This window comes from Branchiostoma lanceolatum, chromosome 5 (assembly GCF_035083965.1).
Source record: "Branchiostoma lanceolatum isolate klBraLanc5 chromosome 5, klBraLanc5.hap2, whole genome shotgun sequence".
Lineage (NCBI taxonomy): Eukaryota > Metazoa > Chordata > Leptocardii > Amphioxiformes > Branchiostomatidae > Branchiostoma > Branchiostoma lanceolatum.
In genome coordinates this window covers 15408840-15435738 of record NC_089726.1, presented here as the reverse complement: position 1 = coordinate 15435738, position 26899 = coordinate 15408840, and the positions used below count along the sequence as shown (strand labels likewise).

Genomic DNA, 26899 nt, shown 5'->3' with positions numbered 1-26899 from the left:
GTTTTATTTTCTTTATTTTTATTTGCATTTTAAAAGGTTTGGGTACCCTGGGTGGCAAGGACACCTTCAAAATGGAGAAAGGAATACAACATGTCTGTAAGCTTTCCTACAAAGGAAGTTCAGAATGGCTATTGTATACATGTATGAGAAAATTTAGTCATACTTTAAATATCATCACTAGAACAAATATGTATCTGAGAAGTATTTTTACAAGCCTCCTTGTTTAAGCAATGAGGTTGCAGAAGATCCCATGTCGTTTAAGTATGGTGAAAAAGCTCATTCAGCTTGAGGATGGCATCTGCTGTCGGCTCATAGTAAATTTCATCATTGTCTCCTTTTCCTGCAGATGAAGTGGAAATAACAAAGATATAAAACTGGTGTTGCCAAAGAACGTGCACAGCACTAGTCCACACATGTAACTGACAGTCAAGGGAAAATAGTATTACAAATTGAACATATGTCAGTATCAGAGATATGTCAAAGATTGATATCTAGATCGCTACGGGAATCGCTGTCAACAGAAATCAGGATCTCTGCCAGTCGTAATCTCCATCTACAGAGGCAATTCTGCCTGATCGAAATCTCTACCCGGACATGTTGATCAAGCTGTAGTGAAACAAGTGGGTTTACCTTCTATCAGTGAGACCGGTGCTGAGAAGAGCGTGGCTTTCGGAGCCCTTCTGATGTGTCTGCTGGTGATACAGCCCACCGACTGTAGCATCTAGAACAACAACAACAACATTCTCATGATCATGCAACTTATGCTGACCATGCATGATCAATATACATGGCTAATCTCCATGCAAATTGCAGTATCAAAGGGCCAACCAGTATCAAAAGCCACTAATGGCTAGCCTGGAATCCAAACCTATTATAGCTCCCGAGTCTCCAAATATCTGCGGAGAGGAGACTCGGGAGCTAAAGTAGGTTCGGATTCCAGGCTAACCAATGGCTTTTGATCTGCTTGGAGATTGATATATGTCTATAGGAGACTATTTACCAGCCTATTTACCGGACTATTTCCTCACCTGTAGTAGTTGTAGTGCTGCCATTGCAGGCAGGACAGTGTTGATGTGCTGCAGCACGGCTGTCTGTGAGATGCCGGGTTTCTGCAGTATCCGCAGCAGCACCCCCTGCAGCATGTTCTGCAGCACCTGCCTGTTCACAGACCCGTCCACCGCATGCCACGGTCGGCTCAGGAAATCGACAGGCTCGTACACTCTGTAAGCAGAAATAGATGTTCAGCCTTTAGCACTCTGAACTGGCCGTTTGGCACCTATGTTGGTTACAGAGTTAGGCAGCAGGGAGAAGGTTTACATACCATACAGAATAAAAACACATTGTCTAACAGTAACACAAACTTTGTTTGGGTTTACTATGGTCTTACAGTTAATATTCAAATTCTTTTTACCACCTACGTGCAATATGCTTCTACATTTTGTTCAGCTACAAGTTTCAATTCAGCAAAGTTTGATGGAAAACTTACAGATCAAACAGTGTACAGGTGCATCTATAACTTAGATAAGTCATGTGTACAGAGGAAGACAGCTTTTACAATCCAAGTGGAAACATGCAATTATATTGTATACCTGTGATATCACAATGTTGTACACTATAATTGCTCAAGTATCAGGTTTTACCCGTATTTGGATGCCTGCATCTGAACCTGTAGATCTGTCTCTGGGTTCTCCTTTCTTCTCCCTGGAGTCGGTGTCTTTGGTAACCGGGGTCGTAGCTTCATTTCCTCTCTACTTCCTTCTCTACCGCCTGTCTTAGAAGGCAAGACATCCGCATCCTTGGTTGTATCCGCTTCTTCCGAGTCTGGTAGGGTCTTGTCTGTGGAATCTTCCGAGAGTAGTTGGTCTGTTTTTGTCTGTCCATCTTCTTTTCCCAACATTTCACTGGTTCCTTGAGCTGGCTCCTCGATATGGGATGTTGTTGAAGTTGATTGCGGTGTGTGCGTAACATGCAAAACCGTGTCTGCATTGTCCTTCGAAGTTCCCGGTTGTGACGTCATGTCCGTCTGTGCGCTGGTTGCCATGGATACCAATCTTGAAGAGTGCATGAACCACGGCCCACAATGCTCTGCTGTGACAAGTCGGGGCTCGTGGATGCCAACTTCTAGGCACTAGAAAATAGAATAAAGATATTCGTGTATTACATGTATGTTTCCTTTGAATTTGATTCTTGTGTAGTCAGTGAAAGGTCTGAAGAAAGCCAAAAGATCCGTAAAGATGCTGAAAGCTTTTATCGTCTCTGTAACAGTCAAGTCAAAAAGGGAACCGCCATGTAGCAAATTTTGATTCAGTCTCAATCTAAAATGCATGTAGGTGGACAATGTTGCCTCCCAATAATGTATTTAGTGATTTGTGTACAGATAAAAGTTCCTTTTGTAGTCTTACCATTCCAAATCTGATCAGCATACGGATATGGTCATCAGTACAGAACTTGGAATCTTCTTGTACTGCATTCCGAAACATGGACTGTAGATAAAGGACAAAGACAAACGATTGTTTTAACACTGGGGCAAACATTGAATGAAACAATGCCATTTACTTAACGATCATCATCATTGCGGGAAAAAAGGAATATCTCATCTTTTGACAGAATGGAGAATCTTATGAAGACATTAAAGAAAAAAAATGACTTGTTCTACAATGAAAACCTGCAGAAAGGTAAACTAAACGAAATCTGTACCTGTAGGTCTTTGAGCTTGACTCCTAGTCCCTCTCCGACCTCGATGTAATCATAGATGTCCTTGACCCTCTGTACGTCAGGATCAGAGTACTGAAACTCCTCTCTACAGATGGAGACAAACTCTGCCCAGGGAATGGCGTTGTCGGCAGGATCACGACCACTCTCTGAAGGGTCAACTAGGAGGAATTTGGATGAGTTACTGCTTTGTTGCGGATCATCGTTGTTTGATAACCGCTCCTCGTGGTCAAACAGCTTGCGCGGCAGCCTGAGGTTGACGGTACAGGAGTTGATGACGATGTTGTCTGTGGGCTCCAAGTTGCGCAGGCTGAGAACGCCCGGTGCTGCACCGCCGCTACGAGCCGCTAGGACCTTGGTCCGCGACGCCTGATTTGCATTAGGGAAACCTGGAGCAGTGGATGGCTTAGATGCCCCTGTAGATGATATCAAAGAATCAACTTTGTTATCCCTTTAAGTAGTTGAGCTAATGTGACCAGACATCTACTTTGAATGGTTTTATTTCAGTATTTGATTTCCTCAGTTTAAGGTCGTTGTAAATTGCAAAGAATTCATTATTCAGTCTTCTTGACCAGGGTTCAAATAGGTGGCATGCTCTTCTCTGTAAGGCGTAGGGCATTTGATTTCCCATACTTTGTAGGGAGTGCGGTCTAATTCACATAATTCGTAGTTTGACGACAAATATTTGCGTAGTCGCCTTCCTTAGCCTCCTTTATAATACGCAGGAGGTTCTTCTGAATTCAGCATAAAGCGTTGTCAGGACCCCCCATGCAGACCCTCAAATAGCAAAAGGTCCTTCCACACAAGGTCCTCAAACCCCACCTGTGCTGTTTTCTGTGTCTACCTCTGAATCCGACCCGTCCTTGCGGGTGACCTTCTTAGCTGCCTCCACTGGGTTCTCCACTGAGCTGTCGACCACAACAATGTTCTCTGGGATGTCCACTGTGTATGAAAGCTACAAGCAAGAAATCCTGTGAGTAAGAGTGGTTTTAACAAATGCTTTGAAGGCTTTAGAAATAAAAGTGATTTTTTACAAGATTTGTCATGCTTTATCCACACACAAAGTGAATTTTAAGTGCTAACAACAAGCTTTCGATCAGTCCTCTGATCCATCCCAAGTTGAAATGACCTGAAGCTTAAGTCACATGACCTGAACAGAGGTGTGACATCAGCAACACGTCAGTGTGGTCCAAGACATTAGCACACGGGGCCTTCAATCCTTCAAGACCCTTGCCCACCGCTAGTTAATATCTAAATTTTTTTTACAGCTTAGAGCCAGATTAGGAGTACACAGCGTGCAGGATGTGATGAGATCCAATCGCTACCTCTTACAAAAGCAAGAACACTTGGCAGCTGTGAACCACTGATTGAGAACTGGACTGGATTGCTAATACTATTAGTAATAGTATTTTCTGTCTAGTGACTTTTGTTCACAATAGCACGTAATAGAAAAAAAAAAGGTCAAAGATACATGGCAGTCTGTATCGGCCCCAGTCTCGGTTCAGAGGACTGATGGAAAGCTTGTTGGTAAGCGCTTGATTTTATGTGCAGAAATAGCGTATAAAATCTCCACAAGTGATTTGCCTCTCTACCTGATTTGTTGCCATGAGTGAGAAGACACAGGCAGTGTGTCCCCCCGACCCCTCGCTGGGGAACTCCACCCCCTGCCCCTCCACCCCCAGGGCTCTGTCCTCGTTCAGTCTGGTCAGGAGCTCCTGGGCCTGGGGAAACACACTGGTGGGCATGCCTGGCTGGAAGTGCCGTTCAGCGCTGAGGGAAGGGGGACCGCTGGTTAGAAGTGTTTGAAGAGAGCCATACCAAGGGCATGTTAAAGGGCCGACCACACTTTTTGAAAGGAGAAGGGTCCATCCTGGTGTTACTGGATCAAATTTATCAGTGACTGGTATTACACATCTTGTACAAATGTACCTACTGTACAAAACTGGTGTGTTATGCCTAAAGGCGGTGTACTGGATATGCCAAACAAACAAACTATGCATTCACGATCATTTAAGAAATACTTAACATTGGTCTAAATTGAAATACTGTTACACACTACGTGTATCATCTGAAGATCTACATGTAACTCTATAATAGAATTGAGTACTAAGGGCTAATGGTTGCTTCAGTTTGATTTTGGTTCTTTCAAATTTATTTGCACAAACTATTCAAATATCCTTGTTCTATGACAACAATTTGAATAGGTGAACTGAAATAACTATTCTTGTATCTATTTTCTTCTGTCAATCAATGCCTTTACTTTGACTACAATCTAATATGTTTACCTTTGATGTTGACATATCTGTAGCAGGGTGCGAAATACCTGGTTGCACATTGCACAGTGCAACAAGATTTCGGTTGGTGCAAGTTAATTCCAAACCCAGGTAGCGCAGTGTGCAACCTTATATTTTGAGCCAAAGATCTCAATCGGAGCCCTGGAAGCTCACAAAAACACTGTCACTCATAAAATTCGGTAAATCTTCAATTGAAATAAAGAAATCAACACTTTTTCGTTTTAAACCATCCAAAACCCTTCATAGATCGTGGAATTTGAGCTGAAAAAGAGGAAAACACACTGCCCTCGGCTAAACAAGATGTTGTTAGGTCAATGGGAACACAATACTATCTAATTTATATTTTGAAATATTAGTAGTATTATACGCTACATACGAGCTTGATTTGAAGAAATCGGTGAATGTTGCTGGAGCAACCTGAAATTTGGATGTGCAACCTAGCCTTTGCCCTAGGTTGCAACATGGGCAACCTGGCTCAAAAAAGTATTTCGCACCCTGCAGTCGTGTTACAAGTCAATATAACAGACACCTTACATGTACTTACATTGCTGACAGCTTATAGCCAATGGCAGCCATAGGGACAGCACGGACCTTGGACTTAGGTATGTTCTGTCGTGGGATTAAAAAACATGTGTGAATAGTGACCGACATTAAAGATATTTTACCAAAAACCTCAGAAATGAAAGAGTATGTAAGTTGAACACAGTGCTATAGACTAGCCCCCTGCTGCAGTATAATCATTGCTTGAACAACTGGGTGGGCCAATGGGTTAAGGAAACAGAGATGGACACTGCCCAGGCCTAGGAAAAAAAATATTTTGTGTTTCCGGCCATCCGACTGACCCTATCAAAAACCTGCTGACCCCAGCCTTTCTTAATGGATCGACCATTGGCAAGGGGCATACAATTTTTGATCTGACATATAAAAATGCTTTAGAATCGTCTTTCAGCATGTTCTCTGCATTTTTGTTGGAATTGTTTTTTTATCTATTGGTTTGGCTGTTCAGCACACACAGCCAGGTCTGCCCAACTAGCCTGTGGTTATTACAAAGGGCCAGCCCTGCTGACAAAGATAAGACATGACATTACAATAGAATTATAATCCCTACCTACTGACCACAACTTTTTGAGGACCACAACAAGAAACACAACATTAACTTTCTTAGGCCCATATATAGTGCAGGGCTCGAAATACTGTGTGCATGTGCACCTGTGTGCACCCAAAATTGGAGCTGTGCACCTAATTTTTAACTGTGGGTGCACCAGTGCACCTAGATATTTTGAAGGCAGTATGACTAAGGTACTATTGTACACTAGCATACAGGATATTCTTGAAATCTGAGTATCAGAAAAAGCACTATAACCTTTGTTGTACTTCATTTGATGTATTACTTGTTTAAAGTTTTGAAGTTAGCTATAGAATTACAGTTGGAAGTTCTTATGAGAGGCAGTAAGGTTAAACTTTGTAATTACATTTTCTGACATTCAACAGTTTTATTTCAAGTTGTGCACCCAAAATTCTTTCTGTGCACCTAAATTTTTTAGGTTGGGTGCACCAGTGCACCTATTTCCAAAAATGAAAATGGAGCCCTGCAGTGGTGGAGTGATCTGAACATTTTTGACCCTACTACTACTGACCCCTTTGCTCTGGTTGACCAGGCCCTGTTTCTTCATGGACAGGAAGGCCCTTTCCAGCACACCGCTGGGGTACTTGTTAAACAGCTTGTATGCCAGGAACGCAAACTTGGTCTTGTCGGCTTCTGTGGCACCCAGGCAGTTCTGCAGGGAGGGTAATGACGACGTAAAATTTCCAGGCACTGTCAACACTTTGAAAGAAGAAATAGAAACTAGAAGATTGTAACCTCCATTAACATTAATCTGCCAGGTTAAATAAATCTGACACTTTAGAAAACAGTGGATTTGGTAGATCTCTACAGTGCAGCAACCCCCAGGTATCAAAAGATTAGATATCCACAAGTGCATTATACTGGGGGACGTTGGGTTTGAGATCTGTTTGGACGTATCTTTTAAGGGTGGCGGAATCATGTACCCTTATAGAATTATGTTAGTAGATGTTGCACATTTAAGAATAAAAAAGCACCGGTGAGCTTTGAAAAAAGCTAACTAAAACATCAAGCTTTTTTGAGACACACGTCAATGTGTAATCATACTAAAAATTGGGATTTCTACAGTGCAAAAGAGATATTGAAAAACATTCATTGGTGACTAGAAAGCTGAAAAACTACTTATCAAATCACGAAAACCTGGATGTTTTCTGCCACACATATCTGTACCTTGTTTGACTCCAATATGTCAATTTGTAACACATAAAAAGACTGACCCAGATGAAATTGCGGAGTACTTGTAGGTGAATGTCGTCTATACTGGTGATGGTCTTCTGTGGGTGGTGATGAGGATGGCCCACTGTCATGATCTGGTACTTGGACAACAGCTCCTCCATGGTGTCCGGTAACTCATCATCCAACGCCCCAGGCATGTCCCTTTTCAACAAACAACATCAAGAAATCAAACATGGTATACCACTAGAGTTGTTTTCTGATTTTTTAAATGCCTACCTGTCTATGCGGGGTCTTTGGACACAGGCTAAGCCACCCTTCTCATCCTACCAGTCTCCAGTTACAACATTCTCTGCCTCACATTCTGTCACTCTATATATTATACTGAAATAACGGACATACACTAGGACAAACAAACACAAAAATTGAAAATAGTACCACTGTTTTCACAGAGGTAAATATAGCTAGATGAGGGCTATAATGGGATGGACCATGGAGACTGTAGGGGTGGATGGGTTATACCAAATGAAAAAGAACTTACCCACCCCACAGTGACTGAGTGAAACTACATGTACAATGCAGTGAAATCTTACTACCTACACCACTGAATAACAGCCTTTGTTAACTAACATGTACCAGCAATAATCATTTAGTAGCAATATATGAAAATTATCTTCTTTTTACCATAATTAACCCTACTCAGAAAACCAATGCTTAGTGAGACATGTCCTTGGTGCTGAACGGTTGGTGTACTCATCCTTTTTAATTGTGATGTAAGCATAGTAATGTGCTACATATGACATTATGCACCTAAATAAGTATCCCAGCATAGACTTGGATGTTAAACAAGTGATAGTTTCGGAAATTGGATCGTTGCACTTCATATACTCCTAATGGTCAGCAACAAGTATTCTGCAAACACATTTTGAGCTAAATATAGTATGCTTATCAACAGTGCTGACCTGAACTTCTCCTGCAGCTTGCCCACCACAATCCTGTACTCTTCTGCACACACCCCTGGGTCTGTGTAGTCTCCATTCATGGAACTGATCCATGACATGAACTCCTGTAAGAGACCAACTTCTGAGACTGAATCTACTACATGAACTCCTGTGGGAGACCGAATTCTGATACTGAATCTACAACATAAACTCAACATAATAAACATACTAAACATACTAATAAATGGGCGGCAACCAAAGAATGCTGCTGATAATGGTTCGGTAAAGTTTTTTTTTTTAGAATTGCAGTTTCACAAAAGATCCAAGGCCAAACCTGAGACTATGCTGTGACACTGACCTTGTCTTGATGCACCTCTGCCAGACCGATCTTAAAGTTCAAGGCCGTCTGTGAGTTCTTCATGATGTAAGTTGACCGGCGGGCAACAGACAAAGTTGTCTTGTCCTCCGAGGCCTAAGGAATGGGTAATACATGTGTAAGACATGAGACAATTCACTCACAACTAGAGGTACCCTGTATCAACATTCTAATGACACATAGAATGATTCAGAAAAAAAAGATATCTGTATGTGTAGAGGATATGGAAATTATGTCCACGTATTCTAATATGCATAATCTACACTCAAGAGTTTTCCTTTATATGTAGTGGATGGGGGAATCATGTATCCTTTTATTTGTTGTTCAGACAGCTTTGTACTACTAACTGTAACAGTAAAAATTGAAACATTCGCGGTCATTGTTTTTTTGTAGTTTATGCAAATATGTCTCCCTTGTATGAATACTACTTCAAAATGGTTTCACCCGCTAATCTAAAACATCTCAAAGAAACTTCACTTCCTAACTATGAAGTGAAACCATCACAAAATGAAATGAATTTACCATATGTTGACCAGTCTTTAAAGTCTGCAGCACCACTGACACATGCATAATAAATGACTCACCTGAAAGGTATCATGGAGAAGGTCTCTCACCACCACCCATGGTACAAACGACTGTTGGACCTTCTTGTTCAGCAGTGCTGAGGCCACTCTGCATCTTAGGATCTGTCGTGGAAAAAAGGAAATTTCCAACATTTAATCAGTCTGCATTTGAAGGGTTCTAATTGTCACAAACCTAACAAATATCTGACCACAGCATGTCCAGAACATGAAATATAAAAACTAGAATTTCTGCTGCAATTACACAGAAAGCTGCTAGGTGACCCACAATCTAACTTATCCTTCATTTTTCCAACACCAACCAACATTCTAAATTTCATAAAGATCCATCCACATCTTCTTGAGTTTCGTCATCCACAAAAAAACCCGCAAACCCAACAACAAAGAAACGGCACGAAAAACATAACCTTTATGGCAAAGGTTATCATTTAGCTTCATACAATACATGTACTTTTACAATATTTTTTCAAAGTTGTTGTGTTAGCTATCCATACCAAGCTATCCTCCTGTGGAGTCCAGGACACTCTCTGTCTCTTCATCCTGCTCAGAGCGGCCTTGTCCCGATTGTCGTGGAACCTCTGGTACGTTTTCTCTAAGAACAGGGCAGGACAGAAGGAGCTGAATATGTACTATCCGGGAAAAGGATGTTTTTAACCTTCTCCTGCTGTGGTAGCCTTTTGACACCAAATCTGCATCAGTTATCGGTTAGGTATAGCAGGGAGAAGGTTAAGAACAGACTACTGTAATTTTGATGTTACCGAGTACCTAGTAAATTAAGCCTATTAGTAAGTATAAATACTTTTAAGTATAAAAGTTATTAGTTTTGATACACATTGAAGTAAACAACAGACAGATAATACTGATGAGATGTAGATACTTGATAAGTACAATGTAATTCCAAATCTATCATTTATTTTGAAAGGAATCTGATCATTATGGCGTGTCTTGTACTTGATAAAGTTCATGTACATTGTACCTTGCAACTTCAAGATAGTTTTTACAGCAGAGTCTTAAACATTTTTCATGTCTCCAGATATATTTTATCATCCTCTTACCTTTCTTCCTTGGTGGGCCATCTGAGAAAGAAGCTTTCCTCTTCCGAACTTTAGGTGGCTTGGGTGCTGGAATGGAATTCATGTAGAAATCTGGTCACTGGGACAATAACATATTATTCAAAGAGACCAGTCCTATTCTTAAGAAACATGTTACTTTTAGAAGACAATTTTTAAGACAATCAGGATGAGATTTACCTTCCAGTTTCTTCTCCCTCTTTCTTTTCTGTCCTTTACCTCCCTTGACCTTCTTGTTTCTGTCTTTTGTGAAATCTTGGACTTTTGTCACCTGAAAAGTTACAGGTTGGAGAAGCCTTTGATATAGTTTTCAGTACCATAGTCAAACCATAACACTGCAACACTGACAATCATAGATAAAAAAGAAAACTTAGTCTAAATGTTTGTTGGCCATTTATAGACACAAACAATACCAAGGCAACATTTTTCATATAAACAAGGACAAAGCTGTTCTTCATAGGCCTTATGGCATCTGTTCAACAGTCTAGAATCCTTTCAGTTTCATTGAATATGAATGTGTGTAAAAATTAAAATCACTTAACAGCTCTTTTCAACAACAAAATGGTGAATTGGACTTTACCCGTCCCATTCTTTAAAGTACACAGCTCAGAGTTGCAGGATATCAAGATTTAGCAAAATAACATCTTTAAATGAAGGTAAAACATTTTATGCTCTTAAACTTGGATCTTTAAGCTTAAATAAAATGACAGGACTCAAACCTTTATCAGTTGCTGTTTGCCCTTTCTAGGTGAATGCTCATCTGCACTGGATGACTGGGACTCTGATACAACAAAGAGAAGGATGAATTTTATTCATTGAACTAGACAGAATAAAATCTGTGAGGAGCAACAGGAACATAACGATTTTTAACTACATGAACAGCTTTTCATATAAAAGACAAGAAGCACAAAAAGGTACATATAATAACAACATGCTACATTTCACATAAATTCAAAGTAATTCCAACACCACTACTAAGCTATGTAATGATATTCTATGCCGACATGTTGAAAATGATCTAATCATCAAAATCATTAACAAACTTTATAAAGTGTTGATTTGATTTGATTTATTTATTTGGCTGTAAAATAAGTACAGCCAGGGCTACCCAACTAGCCGAAGTGTTAACACAAAATGTAGTGGATAATTATATCACTGTGACTAAAGTATCTTTGTCAAGAGTGAATCTTCAATCATCCTATCATGTCTTAGTGTCTACATGACTGACATCCTTACTTCTCTGTGGACTCTTGAACGGCATCTTGATGAAGTAGACCTGTTTAGGAAGTCTCTTGGGTTTCGTGAGACTGCCATCTCCTGTAGACGACGCGAGGGCGGACATCGATGACCCACTGGCGAGCTGGCTGGGGTACTCCCGGCCTTGGCTCAGAGGAGGCAGCTTCCAGTTTCTCTTCAAGTGACTGTTCATGAAATTTGGAGTAACGGTTAGGGTAACGGCTCCGAACCCCCTAAGTATGCCACGGACGTTGTGCCCTTAGGAAAGGCACTTCACACAAATTTCCTCACTTGAAATGAATACTAGTTTTGGTTAGCTTAGGTTGTCCCGCAGATAGGACATTAAATGGAGGTCCCGTGTTTGAGGACAGCGTTACACCTCGAGCATGTTGTTGAAAAACCCACCAAACTTATCAAAAAAGAGTAGTGGTCCTTCCTGGTGTGAGTGGATCAAATAAATCTGTCTGGATATGCAGCTTGTACTCTTCAGTACAAACCTGGTGTGTTGTGCCATGATCTCAGGCAGTTTACCAGGTATGCAATACAAACAAATCTTCCCCAAAACAAATGTCCTAATAGTGATGATTAAACTTACTTTTTTTGCCAAATATTAATCAAATAGACAAACTGACAGTCAAAATCAAGAGCATCTTTGATCAGTTCGTGGTTGAAAAAGTACTAACATGATGGCAAACAGAAAATGATTCTGTTTTGCAGCATGATGGGTTTGCAGTGGCAGGCCACTGTGAAAACCATGAACTTAAAATCAAAACAACGCAAAAATGTCGAAATTTGCAGTCCCCACGTTCTACTGATGACAAACAAGTTGGTCAACATAACAGCAAACTAAACCAAAACTTGTACATGATTGTATGGGATTAACAATCATAATTTAATAATTTACATGAATCTCCATTAATTTTCTGACTGACCTGAAGAACACAGAGTCCAGCCCCCCTGCACCCTTCCCATCACCGGGGATGGAACCGTCGTCAACGATGTCGTCTTCCGGAGTTGCAAACTGCAGGAGTCTGGCGCGGGACCTCCACGTCTCTAACCCAACGTGCCCCTTCGGAGCAGACGACTCTTTCAGCCTAGCAGAACCTGGGGCAAAGTTGTATTTTATGTATTTTGTACCATAAGGCCAGACCAATTTGTTAACGAATTTTTATTTTCCAAAAAAAAAATTTCAGAAAAAAAAAAATCATGAAAACTGTTGTCATGATTTTTTTCTAAAATTTTTTTTGGGGGAAAATAATAATCCGTTAACCAAGAAATTAAATTGGTGTGGCCTAATATGTGTATATATTGATCAGGACTTTGAATTATGAAAACTGCATCTTTGTTATATATTTTGCCTGACCCTTCCCTCTTCTATCATGACCTCAATGAAAAGCGGCCTTCTCATGAATAAACAAAGGTTCAAACAAACAATGAAAGTTGATTTCATGGAGAAAACTCATGTGAGATCTGATTTTGGTCTCTTTTTCTTTCGTTAACATTTTTTCCCCTCAAATTTGCTACAATACATGTATCTGCACATGCTGATAACAAAAGAACCACAAATCAAGGAGTGGCTATCAGAAGTTCTATGTAAAGCGGCAGAACTTACAAATTGAATTAAAAATGAGAACAAACTGATGTAACAGAGCAAAATTCAATGTCCTGTTGCAAAACGAGCTACTTATTCATTTACAATATTGTCACAGAATTAGTCTGTGCTAAGACTCCATAGGAAAAATAGTAAAAATTGGCAGACTACTATCGCCGACCATAAGAGTATACAGTATGCAACTGCACACTATTCTGCAGGGCATTTGACAGTTATTATATTATTCAGTCTAGTATTTTGTAAATTTCTACTTTTTTTCCAGCAACTTATGGAGTCTGGTATATATAGAGACTATCACAGAATGTCCCGTTGCAAAACAAGCTGCTTATTTTTTTCAACAATTTTGTCACAGAATGTTCTGTTGCTAAACGAGGCACTAATTGTTTCTTCACTGCTGAAGTCTTACCCAATGGCGTGTTGAGGCAGATATACTCCATGGCACACCAGTATGCCTCCACATCCTTCTCCGAGGTGAACTGGAATCTCCTGATGATGAAATCCTTATCGTCTTTGACGATGAAGTAGCCGGGACTGGAAGTAGTGGTGTCCACTATAGTGGCGTTCTTGTTCAGGTATATGAATATCTACAGCAGACAAATACAGCAAATATTGTGTGACTGTGTTTTCTTTACCTTCCACCTTTCATTCATGTCTAAATAAGAGGGATAAGTGACCAATGTACACATAAAGCTTGCAGGCAAATTGCTATTAGAAAAAATGCTGTGAAAAGTTGTGCAACTATTCTGAAACATTCTGAAACCCAGGACAGTAAGAGATTCAAATCAATTTTTGATCATCAGTTGTTGGAGATTACGAACTTAGATATGTTGTGACCTTGCTGTTTTTAAGATGCAAACTTAGTCCATTGTTATTGGTCCTTATCATATACAGGCATATTATCTATATTAAATATCACATATAATCAAATACTTGATACTACTACTACTATTATAGTAACTACATGTACTGCACTCATGCACAGTAACACGTTTCCAAACTATGTCGGCATTTGGGATGTGTCCGGATTAGGACCATTCCCGTGAACCTTGCTTAGTGTGTTCTTACCTGATCCTTTTCCTTGTGTCCACGAGGCCCAATCTTTGCCAGGCCCATAGCAGACAGTCGCTCCATTAACTCATGGAATGAGTACAGGTATTTCCTATTGGAGAAAAGGATAATCATTGTGACTGGCTACACTGACATTGATGTGATAATACTGCAAGGCAATATCAAATGATTAGTCTGAATATCACCAACTGTCCCCAATAAATTGAATAATGATAAATGTTATTGCCCAACAACTCTATAAATACAATGTATGGCAATGTTAACTTCTATCACTAATAAGCATTTAAAACTAAACTAGATACAGTATGGGATGATACTATATAGCAGTGTTCCAACACCCCCTGACCATAACCTTACTCCTAACCCTAACATAGGGATGTCATAACACAGGGCTGTCTCCCTTGTACAGTCTTTGGTGGAATTTCTAACACTTTTGTCAGTTATAGACACTAAGTGCTATATTCATAATTTGGGAGAATTGATTATGAAAAGTGCCTACCGCTTGTATAGCAGCTGGTGTCTCATCCTGGTTGGAAGATGTCTCACAAGTGTGTGCCTCTTCTCTGGGTCACTCAAGTAGTCCTCAATATCATCCACCTTAGAAAACATACAACAAAGTTGAAGACAGTCAATTTCAATTCAAAGAAGTTCAGTATCTGTATTGTTTAATTCTTTGGTGTACCATATCAACTTGGTAGGCACAGGGTAGTAGCTGTTGGTTATATCACACTGAACAACTTGTCACAACTAACCTTTGTATATCGAACAGTATTGTTTGTCATCAAGTGAGAATTCCCTACTGTACGTACATGAACATTTGCATATAGCGATGAGTTCCACTCTTAAGCACAGTCAAACCTGGGTATAGTGACCACTCAAAGATACTGTAAATGCATTTAAGTCCACATGGTTTTAATTTTGCACTAAGGCAAAAATGGAGTGTTCACAGTGGTTTTAACTTCGCTGCAGCGCTATAGTCACATACTTCTACAGTATTGGACAAAAACGTTTGCGGTGGTTTTAAGTTTGCGGTGAAACAGTCGCCGCAAAAAACCCGAAGATGAAACCACTGCGAACATTTCTGCATTAACATTACTTGAAGAAAATGGTAATGACAGACGGGTGGCCACTGTAGACAGGATTCTTAATGTAAATGGAGAAAAATTAACTTATTAATAAATGACTGCCAAGTGGCCAGGTGGTCCTTAATATGCAGAAGTGGTCACTAGCATATGTTTGACTGTATTTCTAGGAGAGAAAAAATTACTGTGTTATAAAACTGCTTATGGCCATTCATTCAAGAAAACCATTAATAATACAACAAGAAAAAGCAAACTTGTATTTTCCTCACCTCACAGAGCACCCTGATAAACTGACAGAACAGGTTGAGTGGGATGACACACAGGACATCGCTGACCAGGAACCAGCCAGGGCCGTAGTTACCGTGTACAGGGATGGGGGGGACAAACCTCTTCCATGACTGCTCATTTACATACACTCGGTTTGGTGTTGGGTTCATACCAAAGGAGGCGTCTGAGAAGAAAAAAATGATGCAATTGAACTCAAGGAATTATCAATATCAAAAACTAGTGAAAATTTTTATTGCACTGCGATGAAGAAATTATGTGTTTGTAACTACTTGGATGTATACATACATGTCTGAAGACTCTAATGCTGAATTAGAACTTAGGTACAGTAACTAGTTAATATCTAAAAACTATTGTCATAATGAAACAGACAACAGGATGGTAGAACAGTGTCTGTCACATATACTTCTTCAATTCTAAATACAGTCCTAGATTTTGCTTGATTATAAATCTTTTAGCCCCTTTTTGAAGGCTCTTTGATAAGTTTACTCTGTACTTTAATAAGCTTTTCCTAATTAAGTCTTTGAAATATAGCAAGTCAAAACAGCTTAGCATATAACATATGGACATACATGTACCTGCTTGGTTGAGTTGATTATCATCTTTTGAAGGTCCTTCACTTGAATCTTTAGGTGCCACATTTTCTTGGTCTTCAGTTGAGTCCAACTGCGACACTGTTGTAACAACTGCCTCCTTAGTAACTGCATCTCCAGTAACAGGGGTTTCAGCCTGTTCTGATGTTGTTGTTGTTGTTGTTGTTGTTGTTGTTTTGTCCTGGGACTGCGTAATCTCAACACTAGAATCCGAGGGACCAGGATCCCTGTGTTCGTACACTAAGTACCACAAGAACTGGTGAACCAATTTTAGGCGAGCAAATTTGGGCTGGAAGTTGTAGACACCAACAGTTTTCTGTAGGGAGAGAAACAAATTATACAAAATCAATGTAAAATGCTGTGAATTATCTATTTCGATGTATACAGGGCTAAAATGTTCAAGCAAATGTTAGATATTTCCCTTTCCACATTTTTCAGTATACATTTGTTTCAATATGGAATAGCCAGGAATCTTGCAGCCGGGAATCTGCACAACTGACATGATTTTTCCAGGACTAATTTGAAAGTCAGTACAATACATGTAGTACAATTATGATAGTATTTTGATATACATGTATCACTTACTTTGATGGGTTTATAAGGTATATCTTCCTCCATCTTCTGCAGGTCCGCCTCTAGATCTATAGTGTGCTTTGGCTGGGTCTCCCTTTCCTATGTCAAGGGGAAAACAAGTCAACATCGATTGCATTCACAAGCTTGTCCTTCCTGGAAAAGGATATTATTATTAGCTTACTTGTTATCCAGTATGTCAGATGATGATTGTTATCTAGCTTGTCCAATAAGCTAGATCATGGTTTTAACTGTGCATGCGCAGTGTGATGCATTGTGGGCAATGTCTACACATACATGTAGAATCAAGCATGGTCTGGGCAAAAACAGTTTACAAGTTAGGGGTCTTCACCTTTGACCTTGCACATGTGCAGTACAAACAATGAACCAACTTATTCTGACATAAGTTTTTAAACAGTTAAGCTGGGTAGAAAGGGAAAAACTTTCAGTTAGTTACACATGGCCTTAAATGTTTAAAGAATGAAATAAATTTTTCATGTAGTGAAAAATGCAACAATTCTTTATCCATATAAACTTCTGAAAAAAAACCCACAGCAAGTAGGGTGACTTTCATAAATTAGTCTGTTCCAAACCTGAAATATCGAGAGTTGTTACAGATATAGCAAAGGAAAAAAATCGACCTTGAATTTTGGCTTCACAACACCCGCCCACATACCAAATATCATTGTAATCCATCCAGAGGTTCTTGAGTTATGCTGTCTACAATAGTCCGGAAACACACACAGACACACAGATACACAGACACGCCAAAACAATATCTCCATTTTTCATGGAGATAATTACAACTTCTATCAGAAGTTACATTAATGTTACAATAGGTTGTTACACAAACATGTAAACAGAAATATTACGGACCTTTTTCTCTGGGTCCCTTCCTCGGACCATCTTGAACTTGATCTGCTCAATGGCACTCTTCACCATCCCATCCGCAGGGGAGATATTGGGCTCTACATAGAACGTCACCTAGCAAAGGAAACAAGTACTGCAGCTGTCACTTTGTTCAGTGTCAGAATTTTCCCTTCTGATTTTTCCATACCTTGTCCTGCTGGATTTCCAGAGCAAAAATATATCCCAACTGCTGAAGTCCCCAAACACCTTTGGAACAAAGGGTACTAGTTTGATAATGGTCATTTTCAGTTACTTCGCTGTACAACAACCGTGCGGGTGCAACGTACGCATTCTAGAAATACCCTCAACCCGACTATTGTCAGAGCTAGCATACAGAACAAGCATGTGCAAACATACAATTGTCAGGCTCAGCAGGACTAGTATTGTTTATGAGATATATTAATGATATGAAGCAGTAAGATTATGCTTTTTCACTGAACCATTGTTCACTCAAAAATCATTTTAAAAATGAGTTTGCATCTGGACATACCGGTTTTTCAATGCCATCCTGAACAATGATTGTTTTGATAACTTTGACTTGTCCCTCTGAGATCATTTCTTGAAGAAGTCTGGAAGAAGAAACATATGACAACTTTTTTATCACTGTTTATATCAATGACAATGAAGTTAATTGCATATTCATGCCCAGCAGAGGGCTAAATGCATTACAGTATCATAAGAATACTAAGAATATAATTTTGTTATATCAACAAAATTTAAAAACATTCCTGGATATAGCCAAGTTTTTATGCACACTTGTGCCTATATCTTTGTAAAACCATATGTTACTTTCAGAAAGCAAAGAAGAAACATCAGTGAGCCAACATGTACCTTAAGACACTTTTCTTGTCCAGCAGGCCACAAAACCCCTCTTTTTCCTCAGATGCTCGGATGGCCTAAGATCAATTTTTGCAATGTCAGCATTTGCCATATTGTATCATCACTAACCTAACAGGTCACATTAAAAGGCAATGAAGCTAAAAAGGAAAGAAGTTCATAACAACATACATACATACAATGTACATACATACAAACATACACACACCCATCCAATATAACCCACCTACCAACCCACCCACCCATCCATAAAACAACACACCCACTCTCAATTCTAACACATGTTTCCATATTTCAATCCTTACCTTTACAAATCGGAAAGCCTTGTCCACAACCTTTGTGGATTTCAGAACCTCTAGGATTATGTTGGTGCGTCTTAACCTGCGATAAGTCAGGAGGGTTGACCTTTTAGGAGTAGCATCTGAAAACAATATCAAGAGAGATTAATACCATCAATCATGATACAGTTAATCCAATTATCACTAATTTCAAGTCGACCCTGTATGTGATTGCATATGGAGGAGTTCTGAAAAGAAATAGAAAAAAAAAACAGAAGCCTAAGGTACTTTAATGCAGAAATATTTGTGAAGGTTTTACGATCATGGTTTTTGCAGTGAACTCTTTACTACGACCTTAGAACCACCGTGAAAAGCCGTTCCATTATATGACTGTAGCTCTACTATTATTTCAAATAGGAACTCAAAACCACTGCAAACACTCCATTTTCTCCCTTCCACGAGATTGAATCCTCGCGAACATTTCTGCACTTACAGTAACATTTTGAAACACAGGTGTCGGATAATATCCCTGAATGGCCTGAATATACCCGGGCATACTCTGGTCTGCTACACAGAGTTAAACTATGATTAACTTTCTTTTATCTAAGACTAATAGATATGTGAGGAGTGTACAATATGGTAATTCTTCATAAACAACTTCTCCACCTTGACTAGCATCCATGTCCGCAGGTTTCCCTTCCTCAGTGTTCTCTGTAGTCTTGTCCGTACTTGTACTGGGAATTGGGGATGGTACATTAACATCAGCAGTGGTGGCAGGGGTGGTACTGGCTGTAGCACCTTAACATGGCAGAAGAAAGAACATAGCAGGTGATTCGTAACAGACAACTGACACAGAATGGTACCAAAATACAATGTCATGGATTGTATATATTAATATTGCTAAAAATATCATCATTTAAAAAAAAATGCATAAATGAAACAAAACTAGTGGTAACCCGCCACAAACATTTCACCGTTTTACAGTGCTGTATGACATTAACAATTACAGTTACAAAATAAGGCAAAATCAGTCTATAGTTTTCGGCCGGTGATACCTGTTTTGTCCCCTTGTTTGTTGTCTCTCTTCCTGAGTCGGTTGTTCTTCAATTGTTCCACCTCAAACTGTTGTTTAAGTTGATTCTGGTCCAATAGACTCTTGGCTACATATCTGTACACAAGGCATTGTCGTGATCAAGCAAGTTAGGAAATTAAAATGTAACATGCACCCCCTCATGTAATAGTGAATATCTTTAAAGTTATTGCAGCATTAGGACTCAGTAACTGTCACCAGACACCAGAGTTGTCCATACAAAAATCATATTCATTCTATCATCTTAACCAACAGAATTGGCATTGTGGTGCCTACACTGTAGTGGCACATGGGGCAGCAAGTTCCCTTGCTGCTTCAGTAGCAGGGTATATTTATACAGGAAGGGGTTGCTAGCCCTTCCCCTTTACCATGCTCAAGGCACCTCCTAGAACATGGGATCCCCATTTTATGTCCTTTCTGAAAGACAGTGCGGCCCAAACCAAGATGTTCTGACCCCGGGGTTGAACTGGGGTCTCCAAGTTAACAACTAATTGGAAATGGGGACATCCTTATTCTGTAGTACACTCACTCACTCACTCACTGACAGTAGTGTAGTACAGTAGTAGTAGTTGTAGCAGTAGTAGTAGGGACATCCTTATTCTGTAGTACACTCACTCACTCACTCACTCACTGACAGTAGTGTAGTACAGTAGTAGTAGTTGTAGCAGTAGTAGTAGGGACATCCTTATTCTGTAGTACACTCACTCACTCACTGACAGTAGTGTAGTACAGTAGTAGTAGTTGTAGCAGTAGTAGTAGGGACATCCTTATTCTGTAGTACACTCACTCACTCACTCACTCACTGACAGTAGTGTAGTACAGTAGTAGTAGTTGTAGCAGTAGTAGTAGGGACATCCTTATTCTGTAGTACACTCACTCACTCACTGACAGTAGTGTAGTACAGTAGTAGTAGTTGTAGCAGTAGTAGTAGGGACATCCTTATTCTGTAGTACACTCACTCACTCACTGACAGTAGTGTAGTACAGTACTAACGAATTGGTAACACATAGTCACAGTGGCACAGATGCGGCGAGATCCTTACAAAAACTGTGAAAATTAAAGCACTGCAAGATGTCAAGATGTACTCTCCAAGCTTGCAGACAAACCGTCAAGATGAGGTGATATAACATAGCTGACCTTGTAGTCCTGACCTTGCCCCTATCTTCCATAATCTCCACTGCTATTCCAGAATACGCCATGCTCCGACACAACCCTCGCGCTTCGTATCTCCCCATCCTCATGGCCAGCCGTAAGTCCTGGAAATTAAGCATATCAAATGGCTGAAGATATTCATGCAACAATGTGTGTGTGGTGAGTGTTTCTAAAAGACTTGAAGTTATATTGTTAAACACACATAATGTAGAGTAAACTTAAAACACTAATATCACAAGTCCATATCACATGTCCATATCGGTACTTTATAAGCTAATTCCAAATTGAAACTTTGTAGAAACATTTGAAGCAAAAGCTAGAGTGCACTGCTACATGCTTAGTTGCATTACTTCTTTCTATTTACATGTAATTATGATGGTTGGGGTAGTGAGGGTGAGGGCAATGGTAGGGGAGTATGAAAGGTTTTGTATCATAATTACTAAAAGTTACCAATCTAGATCTCTTGTTCCTTTCCAAAACCAGTGAAACATCGCCTGTTCCCCCTCCTACCAAATACATGTATCCGCATATTAACTTTCAACTTCTAAGAATGCATGAATATCATCTCACATGTTGAGTGATCCCCAGGGGACCCCTGCTGTACATGAAGTCATATGCCTGGTTAAGGAACGGCCGCTCGTACACAACAGGATACGGGGTCTGCTCTGGGTCTAGGGACACAAGAGGTTGTGTAAACATAACCTTATAGAATACAGTATAAAACATGAAAATACAAAGAAATGGCCATACACACGAAGATCTGGCAGATACAAACAATATCATGATAGTGAGTTCTTGAATAGTGAAATGGCAATGCTTGGGAGAAAGCTATCTTCAAGTTTTCTGCTTTCACTTTTAAAAAAGAAGGCTATATTCCGCAGTGCTTGTAATGGTATTTGTACAGCATAACTCAATGAGCTATGGATGGATTGTTATGAATTTGGTATGTGGTCAGGTCTTGATCTGCAAAAAAAATTAACAACTTTTGGGCCCTCTAGCAACATTCCTCGATACTGCAAACCTTCAAACTGTGAAGCAAACACTCAGATACGTCTTAGACAATACACATAGAATAATTTTTAAGAACATCACTTAGCTTGACTTGACTTGACTTAAGACAAAACTCACCATCAATGTCATCCTCATCCGCTTCCTCATCTTCATCTACTGTCTTAATCAGTTTAAGACATCGGATCACTTTTCTGATCCTTTTGTTGTTCAGAATCTTGGGATCATTGGGATCTGGATAGATCTCTTTGGTGGGTAGTAGGATTCCCTTGATCTTACCCTGGACCTCCAAGGCTTGGTAAACCTTCTTAAAGGTGTTGGAGGACAAGTCCTAGAAGGAAGATGCATAAAGCAATGCCAATGATAAACACAAATTTGTCAGCCAAGCATTCGTCTATGGAAATGGAACCTTATCATCTAAGTAGCAACATATGATTGAATGGAGCACAAAATATCTGTGATAGTCAACTTGGTACTAGTAAGACAATTAATAAAAAGACTCTTTGTACTTTTTGTATGCCATTAATGCTATTCATATAATACACTCCTTTATCTAAACAATACATGCCTTTATGTAAATTTACTTTTGGGATGACTTCTGTAAGCAGCGACACCTATAGTTGCAGTGTAAAGTAAACCAGTTGCCCTGAAGATGGTGGTCACAGAAACGTTGGTTTAATAATACACTTGGTTGTGTTCAAAGAGTCTTTTTATTCAGGAAGGAAAAATAGTTTTAAAAGAATCGAGCTCCACCCCTGAGGCCTCGCCAAAATTATTTTTATTTTTATTCAGGAACACAAAATAGTTTTGCCCCTGAGGCTTCGTCAAAATTACCATCTCCTCCTTTAAGTCATTGATGACAGCCATCTGGTCGGGCTTGGTTTGTAAGATGTTGAGGAGTGCGTCCATCAGGACCATGTTCTTGGACTTGTGTGTCGTGTGGAAACGCTTCAGCAGCAGCAACACGGAGTTCTTCAGCCGGGAGTTTCCTGGTACGGTGTACATGGTGCTCTGGGGGAAATGAAAACGCCAGATTTTTTAATTTTATGTCTTTTTTCATGCAAGTTACATATAACCTTTGTCAATAAACTGTACCAGGCCATTTTTCAAAGTCTTTTAGACTGACTCACAGAGATTATATTATAACATAATATTCATCGGCTTTTAAGTGAAATTGGACTAAAAGTAAACTTGGGACGAAATGATATTCAATCTGGGTAATACAGTAACAATAGTACAGTACATGTACCATAGACCAAACAATTGCAACCAACCAATTTACTATATGCAAGCACTAAAATGCAACAGGTAACCAACTGCCACCCGATCAACCAATTTAGCAACCAACTGAGCAACCAACCAAGCAACCATTTACTAGCATGCAACCAAGCAGCCAAGCAAACAAACAAGCAATTAAAGCTAGCATTTAGCCAATTGCCAACCAACCAACCAAGCAAACAGTCAACCAACCAACAAACTATATACAGCCAAGAATGCAAGCAAGTAATGAAAGCTTAGGCGAGCAACCAAGGAAATGGGCAACCTGTCAAACAAGCACACAACCAATTGCCACCCGAGCAACCAACTAAGCAACCAACCGCCCAAACAGGCAACCATTTAGGATATCATTATGCAACCAAGTAGGCAAGCAAGCAAGGATGATGATGAAACAAGCAAATAATCAAGAAGCAAGCGACTAACCTGTCTCGTGATGAGGTCATACTTCACTAGACCCTTCCTCACGTGGAACAGGTACTTGGAATTTGCATCAAGCATGACCTTCATGTCGGCCTGTAGCTCCCCCAGGTGTCGCGCCCTGCCCACCCGCTCCAGGATGCAGTACTGGATGTCTGTGAGTTCTGCGTCGGGGAGGACGTCCTCATGGAACAGCGCCTGCTGACGGAGGGACTGGGACGCCACCAGCACCAGCTTGCTGTTCCACCTGTAAGTGTAACATAACGATAACAATGAGGTGCCATGTTGGTGTTACGGTTAGGGTGTTTGGCCCAGAAACCAGGAGTCCTGGGTTCAAATCCTCTGGCATGCCACCAATGTTACAGTTGTGCGGTTGGAAAAGGAACTTCACATGACACCTGACTTCAGTTGAGGAGGTAATAGGCAGAGAGGAATGGGCTCTGCCTTCCAATACCGTGCCCTAAACACAATGGATAACAACCTATTGCCCCTATACAGTATCAAAAAGACTGCACTACCTGAGGCTTCTGTCCAAGCAAGGGACCAGTGTTTGGGACTTAGTCCTAGTTTACCTGTCCCTTGTACGCCCAGTGCTTGAATACGGGCATGTCCTCCTTGTTGGATGTACTATGTAGCAAGGAACAGGAACACCAACTAGAGCGAGTCCAACGGCGAGCCCTTCGCATCATCAGCCGAGCAGGCCGGCGTGATGTGCCTGAACTACCTACCCTCAAGTCCAGGCGCGAGGATGCCGCTGTCAAACTCTTCAAACAAATGCTCAAAGATGACCACCCCCTACACGATCTCGTCCCCCCCTGTAGATCCGCAGCCACTGGTCGGTCACTCAGGAACAAACACAACACCTCCATCCCCCCAGCTAGAACCAAAAGACTACAGGACTCTTTCCTACATAAGGCAATCAGTTTGTACAACAATCAGTAGCGCTCAATGTGCAATAAGGCTTGGATGTATATATTGATATATTTTATATATTGTATTTTGTATATAGGTGTTTTCTATTTTATTGTGTATATATAGTGTCTGACCAACAGAGGCCATGTAAATATCATCGCCATTCAGGCATGTTATTTTGTCTGTAAGTTGTGATATTTTGAATAAAGAATTGAATTGAAAGAATTGAATTGAAAGAACTACTTAGTACCTTTATACCTTATTGTATTTCTTGTTATCCATGTGTCTGATTGTCTTGTCAAATATTTAATGCTGTACAACTACAAGTGGTGGTGAGAATATCTAAGTTGTATGCAACGTTTGTATGTTTCATGTTTTGCTATTTCAATAGAAAAAAAAATACAATATGATCATTGTACATGTATTTGTACTAGTAAGGTAAAACATTGTAAAGTTGTGATTGCCTTGTTATACCTCTCTACTGCCTCAGCTAAGGTACACTGTAGTCCCCCGTCTTCAGTTCGAACCTCTCCTGTTATGTTTCTCCTTTCCTTATAGGTTGCACAGGAACCCCTTTCTCCAACTTTGGAGTCCGTTACCATGGCAATGGGGTAGATGTTGGATGTTCCCAGATCCTGAATAATTCAAACGGGAAGCCAATGAAAAACAAAATCACCACAGACCATTCAAGGACATACATACCACGCAATACTAACAATGATGACATTTAATACCCATGGTATAACCATTATATCCTTGCAATCATCATGAATACAGAAAACCTGCAGTTCTAAAGGAAGCTGCTAGGTTTCTTTAACACAGCATTTAACTTTACCACCATTAAAATCTGTCAATAACACTAAACCATTATCAAAACCTATTCATAACGTTTTTAATTCTTGTAAAACACAGAGGCAAGTTGAACAGTCTCCTGGCTCCCGGGGATCGAACCTGGGCCCGCCAGTCCACAGGCCGCACGCCTTAACCACTAGGCTAAAAGGTCTAGACCCATTAGACTGGTCAGTTAGTGGCACTTGAACCCAACTGTTACTTACACTTGTTCACTTTTCAAGTACAAATTAAAGATGGTGCAAACATAACGACCTTGCAATAATCTAGCTAACCACTAGGTGGAGTTACCAACCTCAGTTCTGATGTCATACCCGGTCTCCTCATCTTTGACGATATTGTCGTTGATGACGAGGGGAGGGCGCGGCTCTGGGAGTTCGTAAAACTGAATGTCGGGACTTGTGACCAGACATTCCCAAATAAAGGGCTTCGTGAACTCGTCCAAACTCATGCGGAAACTTGGCTTTCTTTTCTCCAGACGTAACCACAATGCAGAGATTGTTATGCCTGTAGAAATAGTATGACCCTCTCATTAGATTGACTAGGAAAGCAGGCGAACAGTATAGATACGAATAAAATTGCAAAATTCTAACAAAAATGCCAGTTTTGTTTGTTTGTATGCAGCATGATAATCATGAAACTCTAACTGCTGTATAAAAATGTACAAATTAAACTACATACCATCAAGCCCTTCGAGCGCCACTTCGTCCAGACAGTCTTCAAGAACGTCCATGATGTGTAGAAGGCCTCTAGAGCTTTTGATTAAGGTTTAGATCGTAAGAACGTGGCACAATCACTACCCAAACTCTTCAGAAATTTGAGTTACCGCCATCTTTCACGCTTTCCTTACACCATGACCTTTCCCCCCTCAGAATATCTCACTCACTTGCTGGAGTATAGTTTTTATAAATCAAATCTGTAACGTTATATCATTAGAATTTATTTATCGACTAGATCTTACGATACGAAATGATGTTTTATACACAATTTTTACGTCCGCTTTCTTAAGATGCATGATTATATTTGTAAATATAACGTAAATGCTAATGCCCCCAGATAATAATGGTTTAGACCGACGTCCAATAACAATCAACAAGCGTCACCATGTGAAAGACTACGGTACTGCACCTGGTGATTTCGATGTGTGAGTACATTTATCTATCCCTATCAAATGACCTTCTATCACATAGTATTTGCATCTCTGATTTCATAGTTAGCAATCCTTACTTTTACTACATCTATGCTGCTATCTTTTTTTTAAAATCCTCTTCGACCATTTTATTTTAGGCCATAGATCTACTAATGACATTATCTGGCCAACCGAGTAGGGCAAACTTGCCAAAGTTGTCTTCATTGTACATGTGTGGTCAAGAAGTGAACGAATGACTGACAACAAAGAACGTTGATATCTAAGACTATTTATCAAAAAATCTTCTGACTCTGACAGGGCGTT

General features: G+C 40.0%; 1 protein-coding gene across 1 annotated transcript; it reads right to left on the bottom strand.

Annotated features, from left to right (window-relative positions):
- Position 1: 1 nt before the first annotated feature.
- On the bottom strand, positions 2-26298 carry LOC136435410 (general transcription factor 3C polypeptide 1-like). Its single transcript, XM_066428881.1, has 40 exons — positions 26128-26298; positions 25742-25953; positions 25072-25232; positions 23692-23932; positions 22825-23001; positions 22111-22321; positions 21553-21653; positions 20968-21086; positions 19796-19908; positions 19407-19538; positions 18768-18883; positions 18457-18521; positions 18116-18194; positions 17593-17700; positions 16732-16818; positions 16132-16462; positions 15538-15719; positions 14686-14783; positions 14184-14277; positions 13525-13702; positions 12439-12610; positions 11507-11691; positions 10990-11051; positions 10451-10541; positions 10256-10321; positions 9695-9792; positions 9204-9305; positions 8602-8715; positions 8265-8368; positions 7347-7506; positions 6644-6784; positions 5551-5615; positions 4305-4482; positions 3535-3667; positions 2698-3128; positions 2403-2483; positions 1641-2128; positions 1029-1221; positions 631-721; positions 2-340 (listed from the first exon to the last, which is right to left on the bottom strand). The coding sequence occupies exons 1-40, from the start codon at positions 26177-26179 to the stop codon at positions 258-260; spliced, it is 5895 nt and encodes a 1964-aa protein (XP_066284978.1). The 5' UTR covers positions 26180-26298; the 3' UTR covers positions 2-257.
- Between the last annotated feature and the right edge of the window lie 601 nt (positions 26299-26899).